This window comes from Eublepharis macularius, chromosome 1, assembly GCF_028583425.1.
Source record: "Eublepharis macularius isolate TG4126 chromosome 1, MPM_Emac_v1.0, whole genome shotgun sequence".
Classification (NCBI taxonomy): domain Eukaryota; kingdom Metazoa; phylum Chordata; class Lepidosauria; order Squamata; family Eublepharidae; genus Eublepharis; species Eublepharis macularius.
Window position 1 is genome coordinate 226,403,309 of NC_072790.1, and position 13,038 is coordinate 226,416,346.

Consider the following 13,038-nt stretch of genomic DNA (forward strand, 5'->3'; position numbering starts at 1 on the left):
CCACAGGAGGATGACGAGGTCTGGCAAGTCCCAACAAGTAAACATGTGGCTACTCTCTGGAAGGATAGTGAATGCTACTGTTTGGTTACAAAGGGCCTGAACAGTAATCCCTAGCGGCTTAGAACCAGGTATCCTGGAGTCTGTAATCTAGGGTAGGGAAATGTATCCTAGTAGTTAGAGCAGATTACTGGAAATTGGAACTGCTGTGCGCTTGAGAGGTAGCATTGTCAGTCTGAATGGGCCCTACAAAATGCTCTGAAAGCAGGTCAGCTGCATCGAGCTCTTGCCTTGTTTAGTCATAGACAGTAACCTGAGCCCACGTAACCAGGCACGGCTTTCCTAGCTGAGCCAACGAGATGGTGAGAAATTGATACCTTCTGGGACTAGGCAAGTGGCCAGTCCTTTCCATTGTTTTCCTCTGAATGGGCAAGTCAAACAGCTGTAAGCTGTACGAAGCAGTAGGCAAGCCAGGGGCCAGTCTTTGGTTAATTATTATCATTTTTATTTACTGTTTATAGTTTTGAAATCTACAGTTTGTTGTTGTTGTTGTTGTTGTTGTTGGTAGTAGTAGTAGTAGTAGTAGTAGTAGTAGTAGTAGTAGTAGTAGTAGTAGTATAGTTGTGAACATTGTTTACCCTCACTACAATCCTGGCACTGTACATAGTTTTTTCTCCTCTATTTTGTTCTTACAGCAACAACCCTGTGAGGGGAGTGACTGGGCCAAGTGAGCTTCCGTGGGCAGAGTAGAGATTTGAACCCGAGTCTTTCAGGTCGTAGCCCATCACTCTGACTACTACTGTATGCCTTGGTGATTTCTACATCAGTGAATTTGTGACAGAGGCTGGATTTGAATCCAAGTCTTTGAGGCCCAAGTCCCAGCTCTTTAGTTGTTGGGCCACAAGAGCTGAGGGCGGAATATAAATGTAATAAATTAAATTAAATTAAAATTAAATATGAGTTGTGAATAGGCTTGCTGACTTCCAAGTGGGGCCTGGAGATCTCTGAGAATCACAACTTATACCCAGATGACAAAGATCAGTTCCCCTGGAGAAATGGCTGCTTTGGAGGGGTGGGCTGTGGCATTTTACCTTGCTGAGTTCACTCCCCAGGTTCCATCCCCAAATTTCCAGGAATTTCCCAACCCAGAGTTGGCAATACAGCTGTGAAGTGCAATCTTGATTTACTAGTCAAGAGAGCCAGTTTGTTGTAGTGATTAAGAGTGGTGGGACTCTAATCTGGAGAACTGGGTTTGATTCCCCACTCCTCCACTTGAAGCCAGCTGGGTGACCTTAGGACAGTCACAGCTCTCTCAGAACTCTTTCAGCCCCACCCACCTTACAGGGTGATTGTTGTGGGGATAATAATAACATACTTTGTAAACTGCTCTGAGTGGGCATTAAGTTGTCCTGAAGGGCGTTATGTAAATTGAATGTTGTTATTAATGTTATTTATTTATTTACTTCATTTATACCCCACCTTTCTCCGCTTGTGGATCCAAAGTGGCTTACATCTTTCTACTCTCCTTTATTTAATTAAAGGTAAACTCCACTGAATTTAATGGGACTTGCTCTCAAGTACGTGTGGACTGGATTGTAGCCAAAGCTCAAGGCTGTAAAAAAAAAAATCCCATGCTCCTTCTGCCTTGGTGCTCAGAAATTTTGGGGCTGGCAGCTGGGAATTTGGATGGCTGCCACGTAAATGATCAGCTTTCTCCTTTGCTTCAGGCTTTGCCCCTTGTTCAGAGGCCTTGATTTGAATTTCCAGGTTCTTCTCCCAAAGGGGTAATGGATCAGCAAAACAAGGATTTTTTTCTGGCTGTCAAATTTAGTGGAAGGGGGGCAGGCTGGGAGGAGGAAGGGTGAAAAGGTTGGCACAGGCAGGAGGGAGGGGGACCGGATGCCCTTTCCGTCCTCTCCCTGCCTGGAACATCCACCCTGCTGTGTGTCCCTTTCACCCCTCCTGTTGCCCTTAGCTGTCTAGCCAGTGCACAGATATATTGAAAGACAGGGGAGTTGATAGACTGTGCCACCCCCAGCACCCGTCCTGAGGCCTGCCCCCATTGATCAAATGGGATTTGACCTAGATTCTCCTGCAGGGAAATGTGATCTACTAGTCAAGAATCACAAGTCCCAGGTCTTCCGGGGTCTTTGCCAGAAATAAGGTCCAATGGTTTGGAGCAGGGAACCTGATATGTCCGATTTTTTCCTCTCAACTTTTAGTTCAGTTTCCAGGCTCACATTGGATTATTCTGGATGCTTAAACGGGGGTTGTTAGGATGGAGATCTCAGCAACCTCTGAACAGTGCCTAGTGAGGGATCTTTTTGGAAAGGATTTTGGTTCTGTTCTTCCACTTTTCCATCAGCCAACCTTCCCGGGATGTTGGGGTATCAGCAGGCGCAGAAATAGGTCCCTTGCCTCCTAACTGGCGTGGGTTACAGATGTCTATCCCAGCCTCTGCCCTTATTTGTTGTGTTGTCTTCCAGGCGCAGTTTGAGGTGATTACTTTGATCTGTAATTCCTTTAGGCACCTCTGCAGACCTTCTCTGCCTCTCATATGATTCATCAGTGTCTCCAAAATGGATGGAGGAAAGCTGTCTCTTCTGCAGGGGCTGTCCCTGTTTATTTACCAGAGACAGTCCTTTATTTTGTAGTACTTGGCCTTAGTAAATCACAATACCTATTTGGGGGCATTCTTATTTCATTTTTTAAATTACTGTGACTGGCTAGAGTTTCATAAGGAGCTGTAGAGGAGTTAGCCGTGTTAGTCTGTAGTAGCAAAATCAAAAAGAGTCCAGTAGCACCTTTAAGACTAACCAACTTTATTGTAGCATAAGCTTTCGAGAATCACAGTTCTCTTCGTCAGATGCATGGAGGGCAAGAAGAAACTGGTCAGATATAGAGGAGGAGAGGGGAGGGAGGAGTAGATGCAAACAGCTGCTTCTGATATGGAGATCAGTTTGCTTCTGTTAAGGAAATGTTGGACAAGTAACAGTTGAAAAGTCCATTGGACAGCAGTCGGAGAGCCAAGCTGCAAGACCAGGACACCTACATTTCCTATCAAAACTTGAGAGAAGCTGACAAGTGTCCAACTAGTGTCAGGCATCACTTGTAGTTTGGCTCTCAAACCCGGTTCTCCAGATTAGAGTCCCGCGCTCTTAACCACTACACCAAACTGGCTCTTTTCGGTCCTGGCTCCAACCTGGTGGAACTCTCTGTCAGTAGATACTCGGGCCTGCCAGGATCTTTTATCCTTTTGGTGGGCCTGTAAGACAGAGATGTTCCACCAGGCATATGGTTGAGGCTAGCCTTATATCTATCTAGTGAGCCTTCCTACTGATCTCCTGTCAGGGGGAGGAGCTGTATAGTTATATCCTGCCCCCCCCCTGGAGTCATAATGCAACCAGAATGGCTGCTTCCTCCTTCTCTCCCCTCCCCTTAAGAGCTCCCCCTCAATGGCAGGGACGGTTTGTAGGGACTGCTATCTTGGGAATCATATTTTATCATATTTTTACTGTATTTTATGATTGCTATGTTTTATGCTTATGTTTTAAATATATTTATATCCTGTTGTGACCCACCTTGAGCCCGCTTGCAGGGAGGGCAGGCTAGAAGTCCAGTCAATGAAATGAAATGACCGACGGTATAAGGCAGTCTTGTATCTTCATGTGAGTTGTCATAAACAGATGAAAAGAGTAACTGACTAGCACTTCACGGATCTCCTGCAATCGTGCGTGTCCCTAAAAAAGTATGCTAGGGCAACCTGGAGGGCACAGCCAGCCAAACGCATGAGGCTGCTGTGTTCATATATGCTGTGTTCATATATAACAAACCACGGTTCATTGATTATGAGCATGAGTTTCTAAAGTCCTTGGCCTCTTGTGAACCCTTCCTGTCTCCTTATGTGCAGCTCGGATATTGAAGATTTTTGAGCTCCTGAGCAACTGTAGTTTTCATGATGTCCAAATCAGGCAAAACATCTACAAGCAGTTGGTTCTCTTGCCTACAAACTGGGATTCCAAGCCTAGTTTATTCCTGAGTTACAGGCCAGAGCATCAGCCACAGGGGACGGTTTTGTCTGACTCAGACATCCCAGCAAACTGTTGGGAAATCAGAAACCGTCAATATTCAAGCAATGTACAAAGAGAGAGAGCATACAGACATGAGGCTTGAAGTGCTATCCTAGCATTGTTTAGGATTCGTTTATTTTTATTTGTTTTTCTTATTTATAGTCCACCTTTCTCACTGGGACTCAAGGTTGATTAGACAGAGTAAATCAATACAATGAACAGGATGGAACGTTCAGTGAACAATACAACAAGATATGTATTGCAGAAATCTACAATCAACCAGAAATCTGAAAAGGGACCTCAAACGAAAACATAACATGAGGTTGTTAAAGGATGCAAAAATTTTATAGTAGGGTCCTATTTACAGCAACAGACGGCATCAGCTGTACACAGTTGTATAGACCGTTGTCTTAAACCTTTATCCAAGTAGCTTTCTAAAACATTCTGTAGGATACAGTCCTATTATATATGTATATCCTGTCAAGTTGCGACCGATGTATGGCTATCACAAGGGGCTTTCAGGGCAAGTGAGGAGCAGAGCAGAGAGGGTTTGCCTTCCTTTGCAAGAAGTGAGGAGCAGAGCAGAGAGGGTTTGCCTTCCTTTGCAAGAAGTGAGGAGCAGAGCAGAGAGGGTTTGCCTTTCTTTGCAGTCTTCCTTGGTACAATCTTATTCCCTGTGTAGAAAAGCCTTAAATAATTCAGAGTTGTATAGTTTGTGGAAAGCTAGGAGAGTGGACGCCTTCTTGGCATTAGGCAGGCTGTTCCATAAAGTGCAGTGATCAATCCATTGATCCTTAGTGTTAAAATAAGGATATTAGAAGCTCAAGACTGTATGAAAAGGGAAGGAAAAGTCTGCTGCCCAACTAATCAGGGGCAGCTTTTAACTAATCTAAATATTTTAAATGGATTGACCAATTCAATGTTACATGATGTCCTTCTCATGTGAATGTCAGTTATCACGCCTCCCTCCCCCATGCCTGGAAAAGTTATATTTGAATCAAAACTTTGCTCCACACGCACATTGCTTTGCTTTTTTATTATATTTATTGATAGTGGACCTGGATATGGCCATTTTGCTAGGTTTGTGTTTGCTAGGGTTGCCAGCTCCAGGTTGGGAGATTCTTGGAGATTTTGAGGGTGGAGCCTGGAGAGGGCAGGGTTTGGGGAGGGGAGGGACCTCAGCAGTGTATAAATGCCACAGAGTCCTCCCTCCAAAGCAGCCATTTTCTCCAGGGGGGCTGATCTCTGTGACCTGGAGACCAGTTGTAATTCTGAGAGATCTCCAGCCTCCATTTGGAGGTTAGCAACTGTAGTGTTTGCTGCTGATATGTGTTTTATGGTTTTACTGGTCTTTATGGATGTGTTGCCCTTAAAAAAATCATTTTGTTATAATCTACCTTGGTAGCTTATGCTGAAATCAGAATAGAAATCTCTAAAATATATTTAGAGGAGATTTGGAGCCACATGGAACCAAACTACAGGGATGCAGTGTGGCAGTAACTGATGAACTGGACCATGTGCACCTCAGTCCAGGATTCACAGCCCAATGTCTCTTCATCAGTGATTTTGGAAGTTCTATGTTTGCTAATGATCTAAAACTGCTATAATGTGTGTCAGCCTCTGAGAGGGCTAGATTTATTGGAAGGGTGTGTGATCAAAATTGGGAAAGAATCTTTATAAAATTTGAAAGCCTATCAGAACTCTGCACTTTTTGATCCCAGATGAGTGGCAAGAAGGCACTCTGCACATGCTCAAAGGCACCATCATTTTAATTATTGCCAGCACTGATGACCCAAATGCATGTCTGATCTCAAGGGCCATCTTCTTTTGCTGTCTAAAAAGATGAATGCTGGTGGCTATGATTTTTTTTTAAGAAGTTACCTTGGCTCAGACTTGGTTCTCAGTATTCCTTCTGGCCCTGGGTAAGATAAAGAAACATTGTTTGACATTGGGATGGGGGAAAGATTGAAAAGTGGAAATAGCAAGGGTGGAGAATGAGGGCAGATAAATCCTCTGTTAAACAGAGTTAGACTGACTAATCCTCCTGTTTCCTTCTCTTCTTTAGCCTCACACAAAGGCTGCTTCTGTCTGCAGCAATGGAGGTTATTTTGGGGACAGGTATATTCACCTATGTGACTAACAGACTGGGGCCTTGCATCCAGGCCTTGTGTTCTAAGACAAAATATGCCAGAGGGCACACAAGCTCAGAAGCCCTTCTTTGTGATTCCAGATGTGCGTGGTAGATGCATGACTGAAAAACAGAAAAAGTGCAAAAGTTGTCTGTTCAAGAATTCCAAGCAGACATTTGGCTCTAGGAAATTTCACCTTTTAAAGGAGATGTTTAACAAGCCTGCATTTAAAAAAAGAATGGTTTCCAAATTCTCTGCCTTGGGAGTTCCACAGTCACATAGCAAATTTTCCTCCTCAAAGTTGCAACCTTACATATGGTAATAATTCTAGGAAGTTCAATTCCCTGTTGAATCAGGACAGATGTTCTAGATTTAACTCAGCGGGACGGTAAAATCCTAACGTGCAAGGTGCAGGGGTTGAAGCCTGCACAGAATATTACACCATTCATCTCCTAGTGCTAAATATGTATAGAGACTGGTTCTGGTAGCTTAGTGTTTGAAGAAAGTATAGTCTGCACATACTCAATAAATGAATAGTTCTTTATTATTTTTTCACTGAAAATGAATTCTGGTGCTGATCTTTGAGTTCAGGCTAAGCTACATCGTCTTCTGTTCCCTCGGTGACATACACCAATCTCCTATTCAGCTGGGGATGGTTTCCCAGCCAGGATCTGAGCCAAGTGTCAAGAGGCTCCTTCTGTAGGCCAAGTTCTTCAATAGTAGCGCTAGGTCTTAGAGGCAGTCCTGATGCCGGACGTCCGCAGGAGATACCAGGCACTTGGAAGGGGTCCAGAAAAGAGCTGGGGGAATGATCCGAGCAGTGGGAACCTAATCTCCTGTTGTTCAAACCAAGGTGACTTGACAGCTGTCTCCGGTTTCCTCTGTGTAAAGAGATTGCCCAGTTGTGGGATGCTCTTCGTTCAGATGCCAGGGGGAAAGAGAGCTGAGGCCCAGGAATTCAGGGCTGAGACCAGGGAAGTCAAGTGAAGTTATACCGTAAAAAGGGACCCTTACATGTCATCTGTGCAGGATAAGTCTGTGAATGGGAAGAAAAGTCTGAGAGTTAAACTGAAGGCCTCCATTTGAAATTTCTGTGCTGAGGTAAGTTGCTGGATGGGTTGATGGTGAAGGAGGGATGAGGTGGCTGTGGGTTTCAAAATAAAGGGGTGTTGGAGCCCAAGGCCAACTGGATACCACACATTCTGCCTCAAGCCGCTCTCCCGAGAGTTGTGGTTACTTTAGTGGCACAGAGAGAGAGGCACTCTTCATATGCCCGATGTCCTCTTTATCAGTTGTTTCACTAGGCAGCCTACTGAATGTGAAAGAATATAGCTTAGAGGCCCCTGGAAGAGTAATGCCAGGAGAGGCAGCTCAGAGTGTGAGGAAGGGAAGGATCTGGGATGGATTCAGAGACGAGAAATACAAAGGTGGGGAAAAGAAGAGTTTGTAGGGAGCCTTTAAGCAGTGGCTCTTTAAAAAGTAACACAATTTATTCCGGTGTATGTTTGATATATTGCTGGTGTGGATGTACACTTCTGATGAAGCAAGTTCTGTAGAAGAGAGCTTCTGCTTGTATATATTTTGTTAGTCTTTAAGGGGCCACTGGACTCCTGTTTTATTTTGCTGCCACAGACTAACATGGCTAACCCTCTGTGAGGAGACAATAGAGGAAAGAAAGGACAGCTAAGCTTAATTCATGCTGATGTTCAGCCTTGGCACCTTTATTCTATGATAGGGTTAATTCTGGGGCCAACTTCTTTCTCGCACGCACTTGTTTTTTTAAAAAATCACCCATCCTCCAAGTAGCTCAAGGCCTCATACATGATTCTCTATTTTATCCTTACAACAACCTTGTGAGGTAGGGTACGTTGAGAGCAAGTGACAAACCAAGATCACCTCCAATGAGCTTTATGGCTGGCAGGGCAGGTAGGGTGGGATGTGGGTCTCCCATGTGCTTGTCTGATGTTCTGTCTCCTATACCACGATGCGGCTATGAAATAATTATTAAGAGGTTATCTTTGTAGGTTTCCCTTACTGCCAGCAAGCCACAGCCAGCCTTCCCCATCCCCAGCATTTCTTGGCTTAGGGCACAAGGTTTCCGGTGCTAGCAGGTTTCTAAAACAAGTGTCATCTCAGGACCTCTTTCTTGGATTTTAAGCCCCAGGGAATGAGTTTGTATGCTGTGCATCAGGTATGATTAGAGCATGCAACAGAGTAGAGAAATCTCCTCCTCCTTGTTATCTTTGATTCACACATGTAGAAACAAATAGATCTCTCGCTGTCTCTTTTCTGCATGAAAATACTATTCGGGTTTTTTTACTTGCTGCGAGCTGCTTTTTGCTGAATTGCTCTGACAACTGATCTCTCTCACTCTCTCATTACTTGATGTCTCTCCAGTGAATGCATGAACTGCCTGCATTGTATGTGTGTTGACTTTGTAGAGATGTGAAGTCCTGAGAAATATGGGGGGAAATGTTTCCCCCCGAAGATTCCCCCCTCTCATTTTTCTGATGGAAAAAAATGAGAAATTTTGGGGCCACCCCACCCTCCATGGAATGCTTTCTTTTTTAGAATGTGTGGGATGTTTTTAAGACAAGGTTTTACTCTAAATGTGTAGCATGAAAATGTTTATGGAAGTCAAGCTACAGTATTGGATTATGATAATTCCTGTGGCTTTGGCCCCACAGAAAATTTCTGCATGTTCAACTGACTTTGCACAAGTGGAAGGGCTAAAATTACTCCTTCTGTTTGTGCCATGCAAAAGTGATCCTACTGTGTGTTCTGCGTGTGCAAGATATAGCAGGATGTATTTTTTGAAATACCATTTCAAAACCAAATTAAACAACATCATGTGAACTGTCTATTGTACATTCCATCTCTCCCTACGCATACTGTTATTTCGTTAATAATTATGTTAAAGCATTCTGTGTCGCTACAGCTGGTGGGTTACTGCTTCCGCAAGTGGAACTGCGCTAAGTACATTTTTTTTTCTGTTCATGCGTTATTGGATCCATCCCAGTGAATAGTGTAGGTGTATAAAACATATTTTTCAAGGATATGTTTATAATTTAAATGTGAATAGTGCTGGCAATGATTAATATGCTGTAATGTGTTTGATAGAACATTATTAAAGCATACACTATTTTTCATGTTGTAATTTGATATCTAAGTGTTCTGGTAGGCCTAGTATGACTGTATGAAACTGAACAAACAATATACTTTATTTTGTTTACTACCAACATTTCTTTTTGTTTCTTTTTTCCTATCTCTCAGATGCAAAAAAGAGACATATTCTAATGTTAGCACAGGATGCAGCAGTTTGTAGCTCTGTATATTTGCAGTTTTGTTTGTTGAAAATTAAAAGCATTTATACTTTTAAATTCCATAGCTATGCCATGTATATTCTAACTGCATTATGAATTATACATTTCATATTGTTAAAGCAAGTAAAATAAGTTTTGATAGGAAAATAACCATCGTGTGTATTTCAATTTTTTCCAAAATGTCTGTTCACCCCACCCCAAATGGCTTCCGAACATCTGCAAATTTTGCATCTCTAGACGCAAAGTGACAAAACCTCTGCTTCTTTGGGGGGCGGTTTTGACACATGCAACAGGTCACTTGATGGTGTGCTTCTGTCTAGGTGCCCCTTGCTGGGTGAGGCTGGCGCTGCTGCTCCTGCTGAGACCGGAAGTGACCAGATCCTGCCTGCTGGAGTCCCCATGCCAAGGCGGACTTCCACCTGTGCTGTGCCTGGATAGGGTCCCCAGGATGGCCTGTGCTCCACTTTCACTGCTTTACAGCCCCAAGACGATGTCCCGCAAGAAGGCACTCCTCCTCCTCCTCTTGGCCTTCAGCACCGGCACCTTGTTGCTGCGTCAGAGTGCCCACCTTGGCTGGTAGGGACTGGGACAGGGGAGGGGAGGGGCTGAGAAGAAAAGCATATGGAAATGAGGGAAAGGGAGCCATGGAAAGTAGTGGCTTGGATGGGAGAGTGTAGGGTTGGATGGGAGAGTGTAAGGGTTAAAAAAAAATACAGGGTTGATGGGGTGGGGATTGTGAAGGAAAAGGAAGTGTGTGCTGGGAAAGGGACAAGACAGAGGAAAGAAGTGGAACCAATGAAAGGGGTGATAAATAGGAGGATCCCCCAAAAGGTATGTCTGGAAAGAAGAAAAGGAGAAAACCTTTCATAAGGGAAGGGAAAAGGTCGTGAATTAATGGGATTAAGAGAGTGAGCAGAAAAGGGTGAGGGAGCCAAGAAAATGTATGACATGAGAGCCAGTGTGGTGTAGTGATTAAGAGCGCGGGACTCTAATCTGGAGAGTCGGGTTTGATTCCTCACTCCTCCACTTGAAGCCAGCTGGGTCACCTTGGGTCAGTCACAGCTCTCTTGGAGCTCTCTCAGCCCCAGCCACCTTACAGAGTGTTTTGTTGTGCGGATAATAATGACATACTTTGTAAACTGCTCCGAGTGGGTGTTAAGTCATCCTGAAGGGTGGTATATAAATCAAATGTTGTTGTTGTTGTTGTTGTGATTATGACAACAACGATGACGATGATTGATACTGGAAGGAATGGTAGAGAGTGTGGCCTGTCCTAGAAGAAAGGGTTGTGACAACATTCATTAAAGGGATAGTGATAGGAAGAAGGGTGATGTTAGAGAGAGGGAGTAACTTGGCTAGTCTGACTCCTGACTAGTCTTCCGCTGTGCTTCTGCTGACAGGTTTCCAAAGTCGCCATCTTTCAGTTGTGCTCCGCTGCTGTCCCTGCGCCCCAAGCACACTGCTGTGGCCTTCCTGAAGACCCACAAGACAGCCAGCACCACAGTGCAGAACATCCTCTTCCGCTTTGCTGAGCGGCACAATCTGACGGTGGCGTTGCCCCACCATGCTTGCGACCATCAGTTCTGCTATCCTCGCAACTTCTCAGCCCGCTTTGTGCACCCATACACCCTTCCGCCTCGCTTCATTGCCAGCCACCTCCGCTTCAACCGTGAGGAGTTGCATCGCCTCATGCCCAATGACACCATCTACGTCACCATCCTGCGTGAGCCCGTCACCATGTTTGAGTCACTTTTCAGCTACTACAATCAGTACTGTCCTACTTTCAAGCGGGTGCCCAACGGTTCCATGGAAGCCTTCCTTGACAACCCTCACCGCTATTACCGACCTCACGAGAAGTTTGCTATGTATGCCCGGAATACCTTGGTGTATGACTTAGGGGGTGACCCTGAACACAGTCCGGGTGACCCCATGTATCTCCCGGAGTTCATCCACCAAGTGGAGAGCATCTTTTCTCTGGTAATGCTGGCTGAATATTTTGATGAGTCTTTGGTCCTCCTCCGTCACCTTCTGGCGTGGGACTTGGATGACATTCTCTATGTCAAGTTGAACATGCGCAGCCCGGAGTCCAAGCTCAACATCACCTCAGCCCGTTTGGCGGCTCAGATCCGCACCTGGAACGCCCTTGACGCCCGCCTGTATGACCACTTCAATGCTACCTTCTGGCGGAAGTTGAACGAGGTGGGCCGGGACTGTGTGCAGAAAGAGGTGCATGCTCTGCAACGGGCCTGTGAGCGCCTGGCACACCGCTGCTTTAGGGGCCAGCCCCAGCTGCGTCCTGCCATACAGATCAAGAACAAAGAGCTCCGCCCCTGGCAACCCAGCGCCAAAGTAGACATTGTGGGCTATGATCTGCCAGGGTCGGGGCCTCCCTTGGATGAACAGTGCCTCAAACTGGTCATGCCCGAGGTACAGTATTCCCGCTACCTGCTGAGGAAACAGAGTCTTAGGAACCGACGGAGGGCTGCCCCACATCGGCCTCTCCCGCCCCGAGGACTTCTGCGCCCCCCCCGACATCCAGTTCCTAAGGTAGCCTGAACTCCCATTCAGCAGCCACAACCCTGGGGAGGTTGCTATTTTGACTCACACTGCAGCTTTGGAGGAGTCTTTCTGCTTCCCTGCGGCCTGCCCTGCTAGCTAGGGGGCTGTGGGAAAGCTTCTCGACTGCTCCATATTCTGTGAACTTCTGCAATACTTAGTGTGTGGGACTTTTGGTTTCAAGAGCACAGGGTGGGGTGGGGAGAACAGGATCTCATGGTCCAGTTTGTTGGTGATTCTCCTTGGGTATTTGGAACTGTAGGACAATCGACCCTGTTTTGCCCTCTACACACTCAGGACCTAGCGTCTGGATGAGCAGGACTCTCCTCTGGATGTACTGCAACTGCGTGAACTGTATTTGGCCAAGTGGGCTTTTTGAAATCCAACTGGTCGTTCCCAGTTTGGTGTGTTTTCTTCCATACTTCTGAAGGGGTGTTACTGGTGTCCGGAGAAACCCGAGGAACTCTGGCCCCCATTCCTCCTTGTGGAATGGTGGTGGCCTCCGTCTCTCTCTTGCTGGGACATCCCCTTCCTCTTTCCCATCTTGTACGTCTGGGTCTCATCTTTGCCACCTCAAGTATAACCTTCCCTCCCTGACCCACAGCTTATGAAGTGAGTCTCATCAAATTTTACAAGGGGAGGGGCCATGGCTCCATGGTGGATCATCTACTTTGCATGCAGAAGGTCCCAGGTTCAATCCCCAGCATTTCCTGTTAAAAGGACTGGTGGGAGGTGATGGGAAAGACTCTCTGCCTGAGACCTTGGAGATCTGCTGTCATTCAGAGAAGACAAGACTGACCAATGGTCTGGCTCAGTGTAAGGCAACTTCATGTGTTCACATCTGATGCTGCCACGTCCCCTATTTTGGACTCTCATAGAGACCCCCTCCTTCTGCTGGTTGGCCATTCATTTTCTGTCCTTCCATCCCACATTCCCAAGGCTCACCCATGTTCTGCCTCAGTA

At 45.7% G+C, this 13,038-nt stretch overlaps 1 protein-coding gene across 1 annotated transcript; it reads left to right on the forward strand.

Moving 5' to 3' along the window:
• The first annotated feature begins 9,967 nt into the window (after nt 1–9,967).
• GAL3ST3 (galactose-3-O-sulfotransferase 3) lies at nt 9,968–12,092 on the forward strand. The gene is made up of 2 exons (XM_054999542.1): nt 9,968–10,095; nt 10,920–12,092. The coding sequence occupies exons 1-2, from the start codon at nt 9,968–9,970 to the stop codon at nt 12,073–12,075; spliced, it is 1,284 nt and encodes a 427-aa protein (XP_054855517.1). The 3' UTR covers nt 12,076–12,092.
• Nucleotides 12,093–13,038: the final 946 nt, after the last annotated feature.

Excerpts from the sequence above, each read along its gene's own strand:
- GAL3ST3 (XM_054999542.1), top strand. The coding sequence starts at position 9,968 with ATGGCCTGTGCTCCACTTTCACTGCTTTACAGCCCCAAGACGATGTCC. Across the intron at positions 10,096-10,919 it reads CAGAGTGCCCACCTTGGCTG|GTTTCCAAAGTCGCCATCTT; the intron begins GTAGGGACTGGG and ends TTCTGCTGACAG.